The sequence below is a fragment of the Protopterus annectens genome, chromosome 7.part0 (genome assembly GCF_019279795.1).
Source record: "Protopterus annectens isolate FY-2018-M chromosome 7.part0, PAN1.0, whole genome shotgun sequence".
Lineage (NCBI taxonomy): Eukaryota > Metazoa > Chordata > Ceratodontiformes > Protopteridae > Protopterus > Protopterus annectens.
In genome coordinates, this window is record NC_056739.1 from 1,540,220,239 (window position 1) to 1,540,243,188 (window position 22,950).

Genomic DNA, 22,950 nt, shown 5'->3' on the forward strand with positions numbered 1-22,950 from the left:
AGCCTTGAACCAGGTTTCTGTCACAGCACAGACATCGATGTTCTCCATACTGAGAAGGGCCTCGAGTGCGTGCATTTTGAGATTGAGACTTCTGGCATTGAGCAGCATTACCCTTAGTTTTTTCCATTTTGTGTTCTAGGGTGGTAGGTTTAGAATTTGAGCCTTGCCTAAAAAGGCACTATGGGGTGGCAAGAGCCTTTGCCAATATCCGAATCCCAGGGTGACAGGTGCAAGCCGTCCCTTGCGGCAGCGTGGCTTGTCCAGCATGTCATCCCAGGCAGACAGACATTGGATCCCCTTTGAATGACACCAGAGTTTAAGCCAATTGTTAAAGCTGATCATCTTATCTCTGTATTGTGGCATCATTCTTGGTGAAGGTAGGATACTGCTCAAGGTCAGGGTCATACCTGCCTGGGCTACATAATCAGAGAGCTCCTCAATGTCTCTTTTCATGTAGTCCAAGGAGGTACGTCTCAGGTCGTTTACACCAGCGTGGACAATGACTGAGTCGTATTTGTACCTGCTGTTGAGAGACCTGAGTGCTTGCGTTATGTGGCGGATTCTAGCGCCCGACAGGCAGCTTACTGTAACCCTCTCCTTACTCAGTCTGGTGAGCGGGACGTCAGTGTGTCTGACTATGGAGTCACCAATGACTAGTGTGTCTGGCATTGTGTTTGGCCTTAAGGGCTGTGACTGTTTGACACTCTGACTGTGAGGTCTATGTGTTGCAGGTGTTGTGTTCTGAGGTGGTAGTTGTTTGGGTGTCTGCTTTGGTGGTCTCTGCTGTTTTGGTAGATTTTTGATCAGAGCCTCCGAGTATGTCTTTGTGTGTTTATGTGTATGATTTGAGGTTGTGATGGTACTATGTGAGACTGGGTCTATAGTGTGTGTGGTAACCTTCTCCTCCTGTCTGGTCTTGCCAGTCCTATGTTGAGAGAGCTCAGCCTCCAGTTTGGCCGTATAGTTGCATCTCTCACATGTATTTGTGTTTTCTGGGAGGAGGAGGGTTGTCTGTGTACATGAGGCAATTGTAACATTGCCTCAATATTCCCAGGTTCACCAGCTGAGCAGGAGAGGACACTAGCAACTGATCCTCGACATGCTAGAAGGAATAGACAAAAAACTTTAAAAGAGATTCCGGGGGATGTGGGTGTCCGAGAAATGGGGTTTGCCTTTTTGGGGTACTATCTATAACAAGAGTGCTGTATCAAGGTGATAAGTACTGTAGGAGCAAGTGCTAGGTTTAACAGATAAAGAATAGTCTACTCGGAGACAGGTAGAGATGATCTTTTTAGTTATAGGATATGTTGATTAGATCAGTAGTATAGTTCAAGGAAGGTAGTTTTAAGGGAAAATTTAAAGAGTGGACTTTAGGTAGCCCGAATAGTTTAAACCTGCTTAACTGGCGCTGCCCAAGTGTGCAACAGTGGCAACTTCACGCTAAATCGCGCTAAACCGCGCAAATGCGCGTTTAGCGTGTTTTATATCAGGGGGCTGAAAGAAGCTAGGAACTGGCCCAAAACGACCAATAGACTACAAGTTACTGGCTGAAACCTCACAAAACTGGACCAACAGGCAGCTCAATGCTTCCCACTCCCACTGGTAAGCAAGGGAACTTCCTCTCTTCCAAATTAGGCAAAGAATCAGTAACAGGAACTGTAAACAAAGTCCAGGGATCAGCAAGCTCTGAAACTGGACTACTCTAGCTCAGTAAGGCGGGAAAACAAGAGATTTTTTTTTTTTTTCAGAAACAAGCAGAAACAGATACAGTAAACGCTTATAAATGCTATAAATCGGCTATCACAGCCTACACAAACAATTTGCAACAATTACAGATTTTAAAAGTAACAAACTGAGAAATCAAGTGCAATAACAGAATAAATGCAGACAAACAATAACAATGTATCAGCAAGCAGGCGAAATACAGTTGCTAGATAAATAGAAGTGGAAAGCCACAAAAAATATACTTAAATCAGGTAAAGTCGATTTTTTAGCTCTCTGAAGCCTGGATTACTCTGCTGGCCACCACGAGGATCTGTGCTGAGTAGGTACAAGCTAAAAAACGCACGTTTAGCGTGTTTTATATCAGGTGGCTGAAAGAAGCTAGGAACTGGCCCAAAACGACCAATAGACTACAAGTTACTGGCTGAAACCTCACAAAACTGGACCAACAGGCAGCTCAATGCTTCCCACTCCCACTGGTAAGCAAGGAACTTCCTCTCTTCCAAATCAGGCAAAGAATCAGTAACAGGAACTGCAAACAAAGTCCAGGGATCAGCAAGCTCTGAAGCTGGACTACTCTAGCTCAGTAAGGCGGGAAAACAAGAGATTTTTTTTTTTTTTTTCAGAAACAAGCAGAAACAGATACAGTAAACACTTATAAATGCTATAAATCGGCTATCACAGCCTACACAAACAATTTGCAACAATTACAGATGTTAAAAGTAACAAACTGAGAAATCAAGTGCAATAACAGAATAAATGCAGACAAACAATAACAATGTATCAGCAAGCAGGCGAAATACAGTTGCTAGATAAATAGAAGTGGAAAGCCACAAAAAATATACTTAAATCAGGTAAAGTCGCTTTTTTAGCTCTCTGAAGCCTGGATTACTCTGCTGGCCACCACGAGGATCTGTGCTGAGTAGGTACGCCTCTTCTGCTGACTCAGCACAACTTCAAAACTCTTCATAGTCAGCTGAAAACACTCAGTCTAGCCGCATGGAAGATCCCTTAAAATCACAACAGACCCTACTCTCCAAGGAGGTACAGGATGTCATTTTGGAGGCCAGAAGACCTTCTACTAGAAAAGCGTACTCCGCCAAATGGAAACGGTTTTGTACTTGGAATGAGAAAAAGGGCCAGAACCCTGGAATACTGAATTTACCTCAAATATTACAGTACCTAGCTGAGATGCTTAGCAGTGGACTTTCATTCTCCTCCATCAAAATCCATGCCTCAGCCATTTCTGCAGAATACAACACTGATCCTCCTTTATTCTCTCACCCCCTCTTAAGACAGTTCCTCAGAGGGGCTAAGAATATAAAACCCCCAAGGAAACAACCAGTACTTGCTTGGGATCTCAATTTCATTCTAGAGAAACTGACTTTGCCTCCCTTTGAGCCAGCTGCCTCAACAGAACTACAATATTTGTCCTGGAAAACAGCCTTCCTGCTGGCTATTACCTCAGCTCGCAGGGTTTTGGAATTACAAGCCCTCATGGCTGTGCAGCCTTTCATCATTTTCCATCAGGAGAGAGTTTCCTTACGAACCAATCCTTCCTTTATGCCAAAGGTAGTATCCAGGGTAGCCTTGAATCAGGCTATCCACTTACCTACCTTTTACCCCAATCCTCAAAACAAAGGGGAGAGACTACTACATTCCTTGGACATTCACAGACAACTACGTTATTATTTGGACAGAACAAAGCCTTTCAGAAAATCAGAGTAACTCTTTGTGTCCTATGCTACAGGGGCTCAAGGGAAACCTATTTCCAAACAGACAATCTCAAAATGGATAGCCCACTGCATACGCTTTTGTTACTCTCTTCATGGTAAAACTGTACCTGCAGTCATCAGGTCTCACTCCACAAGGGCCACAGCTACCTCTGCAGCTTTCCTCAGGGGAGTTCCTACCAAAGATATTTTGGAAGCTGCCACTTGGAGTTCTGTGCATACTTTCTCCAAGCACTATCACCTGCCATTATACTCCAAATCTAGAGCAGGCTTTGCCACTGCAGTTTTGCAGGGCATCCTAGCTCCTCCTAGTTCCACCTAGTGCCTACCACCCCTTTTTTTGCTTTGGTATTCTACCCATCTGTTATGACTGCAGCTGTATGCATGATGAACATAGTACAGTTTTGTACCTACCATAAATGTAGATGTTCGAGTGCTAATACAGCTGCAGTCCAGGCTTCCCTCCCTCCTTCCCCTCTGGTACAGGCCTAATGGCTAACACTTCCTCATACAACCTGATTGGGGTATTCTTTTATGGTGTATTTGCTTGCAACTACTGTTTTTTGATTATACTGCATTGCATTATTACATAAATTTATTTATTGCCTTCCTTCTGGGGGCACCTGACATCTGGGGCAAGAAAAACTGAAGAAAATGGCGTCGGCTGGTTCTTTTATACCCCTGTCGCACTGATGTCAGGGAGGAGGCGACGACAACCGACGCTGGACCTAGACTTTGGAATTTGGCCGACCGAAGACCCACCTGACGGCAGGAAAACCCATCTGTTATGACTGCAGCTGTATTAGCACTCGAACATCTACATTTATGGTAGGTACAAAACTGTACTTTTTTCTTGGAGTTCGTGTAAGACGCAGCCCGGGACACCGTCCAGTCCCATTGATGCTGTGTTTTTTTGCTTTGGAGAGGGCAGCTCTTACCTGTGCATCTGTGATGTCAGGGAGGCTACACTCTGTTGGGATAGACATTTGCTCTTTTGGGGAGGAAGGGGGGGAGAAGTTTGCAATGAACCTATCTGCCAGGATGTTAGCAATGTCTGTGGATTCAGTGTATTTTTTTGTCATTTTGAACTAACTCAGAGCATATCTGGGAGTTGCCACCCAGGTTCCTGACATAACTAAAGAAGGCCTTGTAATTATCTTTAGCATCTTGTGCAATTTTTCTTTCGAAGCTGGCCTTAGATGATTTTATGAGGGATCGTAGTTTCTTGTTAGTACTGATCAGAGATGCCTTCTCTTTTTGGGATTTTGCTCTGTCATGTAGTAGCTTCCTCCTTCTGTTGTACAGCTTATTTATGGCTGGGGTCCACCAGACAGGTCTTCTGCCTTTGGAGGAATGAGTCTTGGTTTTATTTGGGATAGCATGATCCATGCATTCCTGTAGGTGTCCATAGAAAGCGTTTGTAAAGGATTCTGCGGTTTGGGCCGTATTTTCCACTGGCCCGGGGGTTTTGAAGGATTTCACCTCGGTTTTGAGAAGTGTGAAGTTTGCTTTTGAGAAGTTCTTCCCCGTGTTTTCCTTGGCTGGGGGTGGGGACGGGATATGGATGTCCAGTGAGATTAATTTATGGTCAGATCTTACCAATGAAGGGTATACCTGTGTTATGGAACATAGTCCCCATGTTGGTGATGATCAGGTCCAATATGTTTTCCCCTCCTGTGGGAGTAGTGACCAGTTGTTCCATAGCATTTGAGTTTATAAATTCTAGGAACCATTAGGCGAGGGTGTTGGGGCTTGAGTAGTGCTCCCAGTCTATGTTTGGGTAGTTGAAGTCACCCAATATAATGGTGTTTGGAGAGACCTTCATATTCTCCAGTGTTCTCAGGAAAGCCAAGTGGGGTTCCTGAGTTTGGGAAGGTGGTCTGTAGCAGGCTACAAACTGAAAAGACAGTTTTGCCCACTGTTAGTTGCACATGGATGGTCTCCGATGCTTCATGCAGTGCCACTATCCTGGAGGTGTGGGTATCTTTGATGAATATGGATACTCCCCCTCCTTTTGTGGTTCGGTCCGAGTTTTGGGGCCGAAAAGCATGGTATGGGGTATAACCTGGTAGTGCTGGGGTGCTCTCGGGAGCCTTGAACCAGGTTTCTGTTACTGCACAGATATCGATATTCTCCATACATACATTATGTGTCCTGTTTGCTGGTGCAGATACGATTGGTCTATGTGAGACTGGTTGTGTGGTGTGAGTGGTTCCCTTCTCCTCCTGACTGGCTGTTCCAGTCTTGGGTTGAGAGAGCTTGGCCTCCAGTTTGGTTGTATAGTTGCATCTCTCACATACATTTGAGTTTTTTGGAAGGAGGAGAGGGTTGTCTGTGTACATAAGGCAATTGTAACATTGCCTCAAGATTCTCAGATTCACCAGCTGGACTGGAGTGTAGACCTGAAACTGCCCTTTGGACATGCCTGAATAATTTAATGAACTGTTTTATTGATTGTCCGGATGGGACGAATAGGGAGCCTTTTACTTCTGTATAGTATAAGGGGGATGCAGTGCTAGCGTTTGTTATTGCTTACTGAGAAATTTGAGCAAGTGCTGGGCTGTAAAAGGAAGGTTGAGTGCTTAATTTGAGAGTTTGACTAGTTCTAACGGAAAAATTGAAGAGCAGACTTTGTAGAGCCGGGAATAGTTTAAACCTGCGTAACCGATACTGCACGGTGCACAAAACCATGCAAATGCGGGTTTTAAAGCAGGGAGATTGAAAGAGATAGGAATTGGCCCAAAACGGCCAATAAGCTACTAGTTGCTGGGCTGAGTCCACATAATATATTTTTGATGTATAAGTACCTACAGTAATTTTTGATCTTCCTGGTTTGCAGTCAAATGGGTCTTAACTAATTCTTTGGGCCTAGAATCATGATTCATTTCTGGTGTTTGGTTCCCCATTCATGCCTTCTGGTTCTTCTGTTCTTTCTCTCTTCCAGTAATATTGGTGATGTATTTAAGAGGCTAGAGTGTACCTGTTTAGGAAAAAGCTTGGAAGTCATTGAGGAGTCTTCTTCATTGGGAAGGGTGCATAGGTGAAAACCTTCCTCAATATAATCCATGAAGTTCAAAGTCATAGTAGTTACCTACATAACAACACCTTAACTGCTCATTTGAGCAGCATCACAGAACTTTCAGGTGTGTGGGACAGATTTTCAAAACACACTGCATTGAATGTCTTGTGACTCTGTGTGATCAAATGACACTGCATTTTCCATTAGCACACCTTTCATTAGTCAAGATGTCCCTCAGACCTTCCCAGCCTTGCTACTTAATATAATCAAATTTGAGATTTTTGCATGTCAGGAGGATGAAAAATCCCTTCACATTTGTTTGCAGTGAATCATCCTTTGTATAGTAATTTGACAGCAAGCTGTTGCACAGGAACTTTTTGCTGCTGTACTCACAGTGAATTACGGAACTTGCAGCTTTCAGAGCAGACACAGTGTATTCTTGTCTAGTCGAATATATTACATGGTCTGTTTTAATGTCGACAAAACTGTAGACTGGTTACTCACTGTATGTTTCATAGAATTCTTATCTTAAACATATCACTGTTTTTGAATGCAGGTCTGCATGCAGAATTCTGCCAGACATATCTTTATAACATGTTAAAAAAATTAAGATCAGTATCTCCAGCAACAACTTTGTTTTTTCTCGACAGGTTTTCAGCTCAGAAGGAGCATGGAACTGTGTTAGTGAAGCCTTGCAGATCCTAGGAGGGCTAGGATACATGAAGGATTACCCTTATGAAAGATACCTGCGAGACTGCAGAATTCTAATGATTTTTGAAGTAAGTTTGTACAGCATAAATTCCTAGTGTTGATTGAAGCATCAAGTGTGACAGTTTCCTTTGATACCCCTGTACAATAATTACTGAAGAAGGCAAGCAACTTTGTCCCCTTGCCTTTTGACTTCTTAGAGTTGTAGACTGGAGTGGTTTGGCCCACAATCCTTCATACGTGCCGTTTTCAGAATGAAATTGAAAAAGAAAGAAAATGCTTGCCTATATATTTATTCCTGTAACAGTCTGGCAGTGTATGAGGACTTGAAATGAAATCAGCAAAGTGAGGGTCGATATAAACTCTGGTTAAGTCATCTGGAATCTCTCCAGAATGTATGAGTTTGCTATACCACCCATTGCATATCTGCTTATATTACAAATGCAAACTTTTTATTACGCTTTGTTACTACATTGTATGTTAATGGCTGTGTAGGCATCAAACTAACTTGTTATATAGATGGGTGTGGTTTGTTGATGAAGATTTCTTCTTTCATCAACCAGATGTTCTTCATCTCACATTGCTGCAGTCATAACCTGTGGGTAGTCCGCTGTCCTCGGTCAGCCCGAATACCAAAGTATTAGGCTGGCGTCGGTCATGGGCGCTCAGATCTGACGTCAGTGCGTCCCGGTATTAAAGCGCATGACCGACGTCATATCCTCAGTCTTTTTTGCCGCATGGTCCGAAGCAGAAGCAGCGTTTGCAAGTGCCGTTCGGCATTCTGAAATTTTCGGATTTCGAGTTTCAGACCAAAACCAAGTTGGGCTAAGTACCCCGTTGGGGAATATTTTTGTTTTTTCTTGCCTCAGTTAATTCCGGATGTCAGAAAAAGTGAATAATTGTATTTCTTGTGGGAAACAAATACCGCATAGGGATTACCACTCTTTGTATTCCTTGTTTGGGGCCTGAGCACGACGTAGTCGGGTGTCGCTTTTGTGCTAAGTTTAATAAGCGCACCATTAAACGTAGGTTAGATTGCGCTAGGCTTGTCTTTGGGAAGCGGTGTAATTACAATATGCCATCGGATCCTCCGGCGCTTCTGCTAAGAAGCGCAAGGATAAGTCGTTAAGGTCCAAGCAGGATGAGTCGTCCGTTCGGACGCCGGTTCTTAGAAACTACGCTGGTATCTGTAGATCCAGCCGAGGTTTCAGCTGAGTCTCAGGGGGAGACATTAATTTTGCAAGATGTGGCCTCACAGGAGTCAGGTCAGGCTGAAGGGGCCTCTCAGGTTGCTGTACTCCCTTCTTTGCCTAAGGTGGTTAGGCCTTCTCCTTCAGTCTCTAAGGTACCTTATAAGGGCAGGCCTAGTTTGCCCTCCTCAGGTGTCAGTCCTAGTTCTGCAGGCTCTGTGCCTAAAAAACACATGCTTAAAATGGCAGAAGATTTAATTTCCTTAATCAGGGGTTCTATGCCCCCTCCAGATAAGAGGCCTAGGGTGGAGCCAGAAGTGGAAAGTTTGGAACAGGCTTCAGATTACTCAGAGTCTTCTGAAGACACTCAGGATTTTCCTCCTTATTCAGATTCGGATGCAGAGGATTCCAGTCCTTCTGCTTCTCCTCCAGAGGATTTTTCCTTCTCAGAAACCTTGCATTCTATGAGGGAGCATTTTAAATGGGAAGGTCAGGATTTCTCGGATTCCCGAAAGAGGCTTAGGGAATTTTTGTTTTTGCCTCAACATCGGCCCTTAGCTATACCTCCTGTTTTGGATGTTGTTCAGGAGGTTTTCTCTGAGGCTTCCCTTAATCCAGACTCTTTGCCTCCTGCGCCAGTTAAACCTGATAGGTATTACAGGGTGCCTGAGGCTCATAAATATCTGTATGAGCCCAAGGGCTGACCCAGAAACTATTAGTCAGGGACCTAAGGGTGTCAGGGCTTCTGTTGTCAAGAATCCAGTTCCTATGGATAAAGAATCTAGAGCTTTGGATAGGTGGGGTAAAAAAGTGTACACCTCTTCCACTCTAGCAATGAGGGCTTTGAATTGCCAGTTTCATATGTTAAAGTACCAGAATTTTCTCCTTACTCAATTAAAATCTAAGGTAGATGCTTTGGCAGAGGGCATAGAGTGTAAGGAATTACAGGAGTTGGTTCATGCCTCTGATCAGGTGGGTAAGCATTCCTTGCAGTGTGGTTTCGATGCTTTACAGGCTTCTTCCAGGGTGGCTGCCACTGGATCAGTTATTCGCAGGCACGCCTGGCTTAAGGATCAGAGTTTGTCAGAGCATGTTAAAGCTAGAATTTTGGATGCTCCTTTACAGTCTGAAGTTTTGTTTGGTCCTCCTGTGGAGTCTGTCTTAAAGAAAATGGAAGACAAGGCTAAGTCTATGCAGACTGTTAAAGATTTTTTGCAGGTGCAGCCCCCTAAGTTTAGCAGAAATTGGCCTACTAAGGGATGGGCTTACCCTTCTGATTTACAGTCTAGGGGCAGATCTAGACGTGGTAGGGGCAGAGCTCAGGGTTCTTTCAGGCCTAGAACGTGGAGTTCCCCTGCACCATCTACAAGTGAGGGCAGGGGCCAGTCCTTTCGTAAACAGGCTCAATGACCTGCATCTTCAGCTGCCAGATCCCTCCTGTCTGGCAGCTCCTTTGGGAGGAAAGTTAGCACTTTTCAAGCAAAACTGGCTTTTAGTCACCCAGGACAAATGGGTACTGGACATTATAAACCGAGGCTACAAGTTTTATTTCCACACATTGCCTCCTTTCAAAGGCATGCCAGACGTTCCTCCTCAGCAAAGAGTAGAGGCTCACAAACAGATTTCTTTACTTCTTCAAATGGGGGCTATACAGCAGGTCCCTATGTCGGAAGTGGGCCTAGGATTTTATTCTCGCCTGTTTCTTGTACCAAAGAAAGGAAACACTTGGAGACCAATTTTGGATTTATGTATCCTCAACACGTACCTGGACATTCCAAAATTCAAAATGTTGACGTTGCAACAACTTCTGCCTCTGTTGGGCAAAGACCACTGGATGGTAACTCTGGATCTCAAAGAGGCTTATCTTCATGTTCCGATCAGACCCAGTTGCAGGAGATTCCTGCGTTTTCGGGCTGGGACTTTACATTATCAGTTCTCTGCATTGCCCTTTGGCTTATCTACTGCCCAGGGTGTTCACAAAGGTTCTGGCCCCGGTGATAGCCTTCTTAAGGTTAAGAGGAATACAAATTTATCCTTATTTGGACGATTGCCTGATTCTTGCTCAAGATGAAAACAAGCTTCTTCATCATCTACAGTATGTTATGGCAGTGTTAAGGTGCCTAGGGTATTCTGTGAACGAAACAAAGTCCAGTCTAGTACCCTCTCAGGAAATGTGCTTTCTGGGTGTGAGACTGAATACAGCTTCCCAGATGGCTTTTTTGACCCCGGACAAGCAGAGAAACCTTACACTTTACTTCCAGCAATTGTCTCTACGGTCCAGGCTGACTGCAAGGACAGTCCTTCAAGTCTTGGGGTTCATGGCATCTTGTATTCTGGTGCTTCCCAATGCCAAACTGCATATGAGGAAGCTACAATGGTATCTCAAAAATGTATGGACACAACACTGCCACGATCTGGACACTGTCATTCAAATAATACCTTGCATTCAAAAGGAATTTTTGTGGTGGGCTCAGGAATGTCACCTAAACAAGGGACTCTCTGTGACCCGACCAGAGGCGAGTCAGATCTTAACGACAGATGCCTCGGACAAGGCTTGGGGAGCACACCTCAATGGAAAGTGTTTTCAAGACACGTGGCCTGCCAGACTTCAACATTTACATATCAACTTGAAGGAGATGTTAGCAGTCCAATTTGCATTGATGGCTTTCAAGGATTTACTTCACCCGGGACAAGTGTTGATTCAAACAGACAACACAACTGTCATGTGGTACATCAACAAGCAAGGGGGAACCCATTCGTACCCTCTTTGCAGACAAGCTATGATTCTGTGGGAGACTGCTCTCAGTATGCACCTCACTCTTCAGGCAAGCTTTCTGCCAGGAGCACAGAACTCCTTAGCAGATGTTTTGAGCAGACAGATGGTGGATCCCCACGAGTGGAAGTTGGATCCTCATGTATTTCGACAGTTGACAGTGATATGGGGGACTCCAGACATAGATCTGTTCGCTTCTCCACTAAATTTCCAGTTGCCAAAGTTTTGCACAAAGATGTTTCATCCCACAGCTTGGAAAGTGGATGCTCTATCATTCAGTTGGAGCAATCTTCACGTCTATGCCTTTCCTCCTCTGCCTCTCCTTCCCAAGGTGCTCTTGAAGGTCAGACAAGACAAGCCCTCCATGATTCTAATAGCTCCGGATTGGCCTCGACAGCACTGGTACCCTCTGCCGAGGAGTTTAGTACGGGAGCCTCCTTGGCCTTTGCCTTCAATTCCACACCTTTTGTCCCAGGCGGGCAATCATTTCCTCAATGTCAGGATTCAGTCTCTGCATCTAACAGCCTGGCATATTCTGTTCTAGAACCTGGAGGGTCGAAGCTTCCTCAACAAGTTTTGAATGTTATTTTGGAGGCCAGAAGGCCTAGTACAAGGAAAGTTTATGCTGATAAATGGAGGAGACTTCTTATTTGGAGCACAGCAAGGAGTTTTGATGTTTCCAGGCCTAATTTGAGTGTTTCTCTTCAATATCTTACAGAATTATTAGACAAAGGTTTGTCTTTCTCCTCTGTAAAAGTTCATGCTGCAGCCATTTCTGCTCACTATGACTGTGACCCACCATTATTCTCTCATCCTTTGTTTAAACAATTCCTTAGAGGGGCAAAAAACATAAGACCCCCACGTAGAGCTCCTACTCCTTCCTGGGATCTCAATTTTGTGTTGGAAAAACTTACTTTACCTCCTTTTGAACCGGCAGCTACGTCTGAGTTAAAGTTTTTGTCTTGGAAGACTGCTTTTTTGTTGGCCATCACATCTGCTAGAAGGGTTTCTGAATTGCAGGCTCTCATGGCAGTTGAACCCTTCCTGATTTTTCATAAGGATAGGGTATCTCTGCGTACTAACCCTACTTTTATGCCTAAAGTGGTTTCAAATGTGGCCCTGAACCAATCTATTCATTTGCCTACTTTTTATGCTGATCCCCAAAATAAAGGGGAGAAAATTTTGCACACTTTGGATATTCACAGGCAGTTGCGTTATTATTTGAGCAGGACTAAAAGTTTCAGACAGTCTCAACAGTTATTTGTTACTTTTGCTTTGAGCTCTCAGGGGAAACCTGTTTCTAAACAATCTATTTCTAAGTGGATTGGTCATTGTATTGCCTTTTGTTATTCTCATCATGGTAAGGAGATTCCGGGTGGAATCAGACCTCATTCCACTAGGGCTACTGCCACTTCTACTGCTTTTCTGAGGGGAGTAGCTACCAAAGATATTTTGGAAGCAGCTACTTGGAGTTCAGTGCACACTTTTTCTAAAACATTACCATCTCCCTCTTTATTCCAAATCTAGGGCTGGGTTTGCCACTGCAGTCTTGCAGGGCTTATTAGCAGCCCCCAATGCTTTATGATTTGGCCAACCTCCCTTTACTTTTGCTTTGGGATTCTACCCACAGGTTATGACTGCAGCAATGTGAGATGAACATAGTACAGTTTTGTACCTACTATAAATGTAGATGTTCGAAGATCCACATTGCTGCAGTCCAATTTACCCTCCCTCCTTCCCCTCTGTAGTTTGGAGTGTTTGTTTGTTTAGGTTGTAGATATTGTTTGTACATGGGTTTTGGAGGTTTTTTCTATTTTAGGCTGTGGCCTTTCTTTTTGGGCCTTCTGACTTCTGGGGCAAGAAAAGACTGAGGATATGACGTCGGTCATGTGCTTTAATACCGGGATGCACTGACGTCAGATCTGAGCGCCCATGACCGACGCCAGCCTAATACTTTGGTATTCGGGCCGACCGAGGACAGCGGACTACCCACAGGTTGTGACTGCAGCAATGTGGATCTTCGAACATCTACATTTATGGTAGGTACAAAACTGTACTTTTTGCTTCTGACTCTCATTTGTTGTATGCTGGTGTGTCATGCTGTGGTAGTGATGTCCATTCTGTGCCACAAAAACATGTGACATCATTACTGCAACACAGCAGTAAGACTGCTGTCCTGTTTCATAACTAAAAGGGTTGATGCATAGATTGCATGTGGTTTCTACTAGAATTATGAAAACTCCATACAGTGGACTCCTTAAATTACTGTAGTCATTGCAGCATTTGGAGACATTTGCTATTGCATATAACTGAAATTGCACTGTTAATTGGCTTAATTACTGGTGTCATTCTAAGGGGATCCAATGTCTGTCTGCCTGGGATGACATGCTTGACAAGCCACGCTGCTTCGCAAGGGACGGCTTGCACCTGTCACCCCTGGGCTTCTGGATATTGGCAAAGGCTCTTGCCACCCCCATAGTGCCTTTTTTAGGCAAGGCTCAAATGATAAACCTACCACCCTAGAAAACAAAAATGGAGAAAAACTAAGGGTAATACTGCTCAATGCCAGAAGTCTAAACCTCAAGATGCACGCCCTCGAAGCCCTCCTCAGTATGGAGAACATCGATGTCTGTGCTGTGACTGAAACCTGGTTCAAGGCTCCTGAGAGCACCCCAGCACTATCAGGTTATACCTCATATCATGCGTTCCACCGCCAAAATCCGGACCGAACCACAAAAGGAGGGGGAGTATCCATATTCATAAAGGATACCCACACCTCCAGGTTAGTGGCAACGTCTAAGCATCGGAGACCATCCAGGTGCAATTAACCATAGGTAAAACTGCCCTAAGGTAAAACTGCCCTACAGTTTGTAACATGCTACAGACCACCTTCTCAAACTCAGGAAACCCACACAGCCTTCCTGAAGACACTGGAGAGTATGAATGTCTCTCCAAACACCATCATATTGGGTGACTTCAACTACCCAAACATAGACTGGGAACATTACTCAAGCCCCAACACCCTAGCCCAAAGGTTCCTTGAGTTCATAAACTCAAATGCTATGGAACAACTAGTCACCATTCCCACAAGAGGAGAAAATATACTAGACCTGATCCTCACAAACATGGGGACAAAATGCTCCACACCGGAAGTATATCCCTCATTGGTGAGATCAGACCATAAATTAATCTCACTGGAGATCCACATCCGCCCCCACCCCAGCAAAAAGACCACAGTGAAGAACTTCTCAAAAGCAAACTTCACACTTCTTAAGACTGGAGTGGTATCCTTCAAGCCCCCGAGCCAGTGGAAACCACAACCCACGCTGCTGAAACCCTTACAAATGCCTTCTACGAGCACCTCCAGGAATGTATGGATCAAGCAATCCCTAATAAAATCAAGACCCTTTCCACCAAAGGCAGGTGCCCGGTCTGGTGGACTCCAGCCATAAACAAACTCTACAACAAGAGGAGAAAGCTACTACATGACAGAGCAAAATCCCTAAAAGGGAAGGTATCTCTGATCAATACTAGCAAAAAACTACGATCACTCATAAAATCATCCAAGGCCAACTTTGAGAGAAAAATCGCTAATGACACAAAAGACAATCATAAAGCCTTCTTTAGCTATGTTAGAAACCTGGGTGGAATCTCCCAGATATGCTCAGAATTAGTCCAAAATGATAAAAAAATCACTGAACCCACAGACATTGCCAACATACTGGCAGACAGGTTCAGTGCAAATTTCTCCCCTCCCTCCCCCCCAAAAGGAGAAATATCTATCCCACCAGAGTCTAGCTTCCCAAACATCTCAGATGCCCAGGTGAGAGCTGCTCTCTCTAAAGCAAAAAACACAGCATCAATGGGACCGGACGGTGTCCCCGGCTGTGTGCTACACGAACTCAATGAGGAACTAAACCCACACATAAGGCTGCTGTTTAATCTTAGCCTTACTACAGGATACGTGCCAAAGAATGGCGTGACGGCAACTGTGGTCCCACTCCACAAAGGCGGTGCTTCTACGGACCCTGGAAATTACCGCCCCATAAGCTTGACGAGCCTTGTCTGCAAAGCTATGGAGAGGATCATAATGGAACTCATAAATAAAGACATTGGGGACCTACAGACACTGGATCCTACCCAATTTGGCTTTGTCAAGGGCAGATCCTGCCTCTTGAAATTGGTCGACTTTTTCAACAGTCACTAAGGCCATTGATGAGGGTAAGGCAGTTCACACAACCTACCTTGACCTAGCAAAAGCGTTCGACACAATACCCCACTCGGGCATCATAGAAAAGCTCACCAGCTTAGATGTAAACCCATATGTCACAAGATGGGTTGCAAACTGGCTCAAGGACAGAACACACAGGGTTAGAGTTGCTGGTGCCATGTCAGACTCTAAGCGGTCACGCAGTGTCCCACAGGGCTCAGTCCTGGGCCCCCTCTTGTTCGGCATTTATTTTTCTGAAGTGCAGGCAAACATAGGGGGCTTGTGGCTGACAAAATTTGCAGATGACTGCAAACTGGGCACCATAATTGACACTCCATCAGACACAGACATCCTCCAGAAAGGTCTCATAGAAATGTATAACTGGTGCCAGAGCCATGGCCTTAAGCTAAATGCCAAAAATGTATAGTCATACCCTTTGGGAAAAACAAGGTAACCCCTAATTACCACATAGGTGGTAATCCATTAAACACGGAAGAAGTTATCAGGGACCTGGGGACCCAAGTTGACAGTAACCTCTCTTTTGACACTCACATTGCCAAAGTGGTTAGGAAGACCTTCTACATTGCCCACCTGATCATGAAGGGATTCACATCCAGATCAGAAGAGGTCATTGTACCCCTGTACTCTTCACTTATCAGACCAATGATTGAGTACAATGCCCCATTCGGAATGTACCTTACCCGACACCTGCAGCAGTTGGAAAGACCCCAGAAGTTCCTCACCAAAAGGATAAAGGGGCTCAAACATATGTCATACAATGCCCGACTGAAGAAACTCCAGCTCTATTCAGTCGCATACCGTCTGCTCAGAGGTGATCTGTGCCTGACATACAAGGCCATGTCCAACCCGGAATTAATGAACATGCTCCACCTCAAAAAATCCAAATCCACCAGAGCCACGAGAGCAAGAGACTTAAACCTCAACACGGATATAAATAGGACGTGCTGGAGGGACAGATTCATCACTCAGAGACTCCCTACACTATGGAACAGAATCCCAGTCCATGTGAGGCAGAGCCCCTCACTGACTCTGTTCAAGAGAAATCTTGACGAGTGGATGGGAGATCATAGGTTTACCCCGGGAATCATCTCTGTATCACTGCTGGACAGAGGCACAGCAAACTAATGGGTATAGTATTCTCATCCTAAGGGGTGGTGAAAGCCACACACACTCTGGCTAGGCTTATAAATGCCCTAGGGCAGATAGCCTAGTATGAACCTATGGACCTATGAACCTATGTGTCTTAGCATTTGGTATGGGTGTAAGACAGTAGGTCAGTGGCGCTATTCTAAATGCTATTTCTAAAAAAAATTCAAATACACAAAGTGGGATTCTGATAATAAAATTAAACCTATTATTTTTGGACTCCATGTAAAGTAGCAAGGGATTGTACCCTGGTACTTCTGTTCTTCTTATAATAAACTCTGATCACATACAGTTGAAGTCACCCATCAGAAGTACTTACTTCAGAGTTCCAAAAATTACAACAGGCTTCCAAAATGGAGCTGTTTATCAACCATAAATTGAATAAATTGGTCCAGATATCACCATCCTATCTTTCAGATTGTTGGGACTTTTTAAAATTGTCCGACTGTGAATATTATGAGTTTTAAAGATAACTTGTGTGTCACAGTTGATATTGCAGATTTGTATTCCTCCATTTCCTAAGGTGAGGCCATGGATGTGGTAAAAGAATTTCTTGTGGTCTTTGCTTTTCGTAACTGGGATAATTATATGAAGTGTGTAAAAATGTAATTAATTCTAATTTTTTTGTGTGTTTCATGCTAAATGGAAAGAGGTAACATTGGTAACTGTTATGACAACAATCATTTGCAAATAATTTTTCAATAGTATGAGAGAGAGCATATATTTGTTTAAGTTGGCCCTCTTATAAGGATGCATAATTTTGATACGTTCTGTTTTCATTGACTTGCCTGATGGATTTCTGAACTGTAGTAACAGCAATACAAATTTTCTTTTTTCGGCTAGTGTTCCATCTGAGTCTGTACACATTTTGGATATAATAGTGGCTTTTGATCACAGATTTTTGTCATTTTTTTCTAAAATGTAAATAGAATCTACATTTGTGAATAATTAATTACATCAACGTAACAGTTATCCTTAGTAATTTAAAGAATACGTTGTTAGGAATCAGATTCTTTTTAAAATTGGATATTATTGCCTTTTTACTGCAATTAGTGTAGTTTCCAATGAACTAATGAAATCAGAGGCATTATTGGAAATACTTGGAAAATTTTACAGAGAAATTTTAAGTTGGCTGGACTTTTTGTTAAATGAGTAGCCCACTGGACAGAAGTGTCCCTTTTCAGAGGCGACAAGGGAGTACTTGACTGACTTGCTCAGAGTCATACAGTTTGCAAGTGGAATTTGAGGAAATCAAACCGAAGACTGTAAGGTGAAGCTTGTTAACATGATGACATTTCATACCAAACTAGTTGGTAAGGGACCATTGTTTATTAACAAAAGGAGTTACAACCTGAATAATTGCTTAAATAAGAGTTGTTAAGGTCTGGTATTTATTTATTTTTGCTAGTAAACTTGCTGGGATATATCTACATGGTTTCTGTTCTTACTGTAGATTTATTTGTTGTGGTCCTGATTTAAATATATCCAGCCTGAATAGAACTTGTGGGTTCAGAGAGTATTTCACCTATAATTTGAGTGGAGTCTTTTATTTGCAAATTATTTAAACTGTTCCAATTCTGCACAGGTTAAGTGCCAATGGAAGCTATCTCAGCAGACTAATGATTTCCTTTGAATAATATGCACTGAAAATACAGATGTACGTTATACAAACATAGCGCGGAATACTCTCTAAGAAATATTGTTATGGAATGTCTCAGTATGGATTCCGAGGGGGGGCTTATTGCCATCTTAGAAGATAAAACGCTGGTCACTGACTCCAATCCTGAATAATTAGATTAGCATCAAAAATGTCCTGTAAATCTTTTAGTTAGTGTTTTTATAGTCCTTTTACTGTTTTATTTCAAGTTTCATAATTTGTGTATTTTAGACTTCATTTTGTATAAATCTATGTATATGTGTTGTGTGCATGTATGTGTGTGTATATATATATATGGATTCACTTTATAACCTCAAAATACTGAAATATCGAATTTCAGTATCTCGAGACTATAAAACAGAATCCACAAAACACTGACACAAAAAAACCGCGAAATTCACAACACCAAAAAAACCGCACACACTATACCACACATGCACCACAACACTTACATCACAACATAAACAAACAAAACTACACACATACACAACTCATACACACATAAGCAGGGGGCAAGCCTCCCTGCACCCCCCCATGTGGGGGCTCGCCCAAGGGGCATGAGAGTAGGTAGGGTGCACTTGCACCCCCCTGGAATCGGCTGACCAGTTAATGCTGTAAATTGAAAAAAAAAGTTTTTTTTTTTTTTTTTTAGTGTGTTCTTCTTTAAGAAAAAGTCTGTGCTGACAGTCCAGTCGCAGGCGTGCTGACATCATCGCTCTCGGCCTCTCGCTCATATTTACAAGTTTGCGAGCGGGAACTCATGGACGCTTCGGTTTCATGGCGGGAAGATTCAGGCGGAATTGAACGGACGGATTTACAAGCGAGAGGAAACGGATGAAAGATGGGACCTGAAGCGGATGGATTTGCAAGCGGGAGGAACGGATGGAAGATGGGACACTTTCAGAGTGAGTAGTGTGTGTGTGTGTGTGTGTGTGTGTGTGTGTGTGTGTGTGTGTGTGTGTCTGTCTGTAAGCAAGCTTGCTGGATTGTGGGGGGAAAAATAAAATAAAAATGTGCAGTGGGTTGAAATTCTTTACAAGTGTTGGAACTTCATACAGCACTGAATCTTACTAAGCGCTGTCTATACCTCTATCTGCTTCTGTTTAGTAAACAATAGCATAAATCTCTGTCAAAATGCATGAGAAGCATAAATAAAAAGCGAGTCTTCCTGGGCAGTGAACTGTAAGTAGTGCAAAACTGTTGTACCTTCAAGAAATACTGACCCATGCCTGTATGAAGACTTGCTATAGCAGTAAAGTGAGTCTTCATGTCCATTAAAGGGTTGCTTGGAAAAGGACTTTATTTATTGCCATTTGATTAGACTGTGTTGTGTATTATGTCAAAACTTTCTGGTAACAGTCTGTGAAACTATGTTTGTAAGATGCTGCCACTAAACATCAAACCCTGTGACAATAAAAAGGGTTTGTCATGATACACAGCAAGAAAGTTAGTTGTGTGCAAACCTGGTGAAATTGATTGTGAATTGCCTTTACTGAAACATGAAAGGCAAGATAGATAAGAAGCATGACTCTATATGTGCTGTTGTCATTGAAGGAAAATAGATGTTAGGTGCTGCTTTGATACAGCAACATAGCACATACCACGGTAAAGTGGTACTGACTAACTGGCCTGGTCACAGTCACAGATAGTGTATGGTACAGCAAAATGAGAACACCTTATATCAGCATATTTTTATAGTAGAATCAAATGGCTGTTTTACAGTGAAGTGTTACAACACTGCAAAGTGAAACCTTATTTAAGGGTAAGAAAATGCCAAGTCAGTTGGAATGAGTTAAGAGGATGAATACCTAATTTGGAATAGATGGTTTCTGAAAATAAAAATAAAGTGGCAGTTTTAAAAAGTTATTGGCTGACTTTGCCATCAGAAAATTTTACTCCACCAAGACTGCCTGAACCATTTTTGTACAAATTGAATCAGAGTAACATAAGAGTAAACCTGAATTCTAGGTTGACACACCAGACAAAAAGAAAAAAAACTATTTAAAGTTGTTAGAAAAAGAGCAATGTATAAATTGAGAAAAGAGTGACATGACCCAGTGTTGGAACCTGAAAAAGAAAATAGTCCATTTCAGACTCTGGTTGGTATTACGTATTTACAGAGTGAAAATGAAGAACTGCGACAGGAACTTAATGTTAACAGTGCTCTGCATGATCTAAAACTAAACTGTTGGAATGTGCAAGCTGAGAGTAAGTTACTTAAGGTACAACTCTAAGAGACTGGAAACAAAGTCAAGAACTGTACATAAACTCAATCACAATAATGAAGTGACCCAGCTTACCCAACAAAAGAAATTTGAAAATGCAGCTGAAGTAAACAGTTGGTATTTAATATAAGGCATTCTGAAAGTTGTATCTAAGTACATACAGACATGCAGTAACACTGAATTAAATGCACTTATGCTTAATGAATCCAGAAGCTGGAGCAAAGCTGCAGAAAGACAAAAGGAAGAAAAGTTGCATTGCAAGATGGATTAACAGTGTGTGTGTGTGTGTGTGTGTAAAATGCCTCAGGTGTTACATGGTGGTGGGTAGAGAATAAGGCTTGAACCCTATACCTTGGGCCCAAGTGGCAAAAGCCTGAATTCCCTACCCACCACCATTTGTAAAAACGTTGCAGGTTTTTCCCTCATACTTTTTCTGTTCCTCATAAAATCTGTGGTTTCTGTATGTGTCCTTGTTGCCTGAAAGCTACATGTTCTCTGGTTTGATTCTTGGCTGTCTGGAGTGTTTCTCCCTGGGCCTCTGCTAAAAATTAGCTTTTTTCCAAGTCAGACTTTCCTGGCTAACAAATGTTAAAAAAATGGACACTCATTTCAATATCAGACTACATATTCTTCAGAAAGTGCATGGTAACAAAAGCTTTTATTTTAGCAATTTTCTTCTAAGTGTACAAGATGGATATTTGAAATGTGTCCCTGTCTTTGGGACTGTATTCCCCATTATTGGCTTCATCCAGGTTTTGTGCTAAGGTTGAGAGCTATGGTAAGAACTGAATTCAATGAATATGTTTGGGGCTGTATTCACCCAGTATTGGCTTTAGTCAGGTATTTATTGGCTTCATCCAGGTATTGTGCTAAGGTTGAGAGCTATATTCTCCCATTACTGGTTTTGTGTGGGTGTTTTTGCGAAGAGGTTGAGAGTTATGGTGAGAACTGAATTCACTGAATGTTTGGTGGTTGTATTCACCCATTGTTGGCTTTGTTCAGGTATTTTGTGCTAAGAGGTTGACAGCTGTGCTATGGTGAGAACTGAATTCACTAAATGATAGCCATTTAAGTTTTAGTCTTCCTCTTTCACAAAACAGCTGATTTGGCGTAGTGGTATGTTGCTCTGACTGTTTTGCACAGGGTCCCTGGGTTCAAGACGGCAGTGAAATGTATGGTGGTAATGCAGCATTTTATTCTAGCAACTTTCCATCATTAAACAAGCAATGATTAAAATGTGTCCCTGGTTTTGCCCCACAATAAATTTTGGCTTTTCCAGATTTCTTGTGCTGCAACGTTCAGAGATACAGATGAGTGTCGAGTAGATTTTACAAGGAGCTGAGAGCTGCAGGGGAGCAAAAGTTTAGTGCTGCTTATGTTTAGCCTGTTCACACTGTTAATAGCACAACAGGATAGTATACTTACTTTTGATGCTGAAGGCTGTGGGTTCTACTCCCACAGTAGGTAGATGCATTGCTGATACTGTACTGTGTTGTAAAGGGGGTGGATGCTGCAGTTCTTTGGCAAAGATACCTAGTAACTATGAACCTGTTATCAGTTTGCTATCCATTCCCTATTGCGATATTACTAACTTGTGCATTTTGTTTCATTGTTTACTGGAAAAATGTTCAAAACAAATTTAAAATGCCCTCTAACAACTGTACTGTATTGTACAAGGAATATAATGTAATAGTCAGGAAGGTGTATCAAAGAGCATGTGTATGTTATGTTCGAGGGGCCTATGATTTTGAAGACAGCCCAGAGTTTATCTGCCACTGGCAAAATGTATTTTCTTTGAATGTGGGTTTCAATGCTGTTTCAATGCATGTGAGTTTCAAGGGCAGAGAAGTTTTAATGTTAGTCTATTTTCATTGTGAGACTGCATTGCTTTGTTTAACAGATATGTATTAGGGTTTGTGCTGTAAAATGCAAAATAAAACTTTCAAATGAAATCCTAAATCATCGAGAAGTAAAGCAGTATGCACATTAGTGTTTATGGTAAATGGGGCAAAATAACCAAGGAATGGGACATTGGAATGGCTGCAGGAGGCTCCATTTGACCATGATTTTGTGAGGGGTAGCAAATTCAGACAGCCCCGGTTGAACTATACCTCTCAGTTGTCCATCTTTGCAGAATGAATAGATATTTGCTTCTTATTTTTGGTTTGTTCCTCATAAAATTTGTGGTTTTCTAGCAAATCATTTAGGAATTAAGTCACTAAATGACAGACATTGAGTTTCAGGCGTCATAACCTTCAGAAAAAATGCCTGCTAATGCAAGACTGTCAAGTTTATACAAGGGCAATTTTTAGTAGTGTTTATATGTTCCCCCCAACATATTTGGGCCTTGTCCAGATTTCCTGCATTAAGAGGTTAAGAGGTACGTGCAAATCACTTTGTAGATTAGGAATATCCAAACCTCTCAATTGTCCCCAATTTTGGCTCAAAATGTTGCTCTCCCCTAACAATCCCTCCTCCAAAATGGCAATTTTTGAAGAAAATGTGGAGAGTTTACAATTATATATAACTGTAATGATCAGAGTTGT

General features: G+C 42.6%; 1 protein-coding gene across 3 annotated transcripts in view; it reads left to right on the forward strand.

Annotated features, from left to right (window-relative positions):
- The window catches only part of ACAD9 (acyl-CoA dehydrogenase family member 9), a 1,114,604-nt gene that overhangs the window by 644,272 nt on the left and 447,382 nt on the right, over positions 1-22,950 (forward strand). For all 3 annotated transcript variants that reach the window (XM_044078083.1, XM_044078081.1, XM_044078082.1), the window contains exon 12: positions 7,125-7,253. In XM_044078083.1, the coding sequence (XP_043934018.1) occupies positions 7,125-7,253 (129 nt within the window). The remainder of the gene's footprint in view (positions 1-7,124; positions 7,254-22,950) is intronic.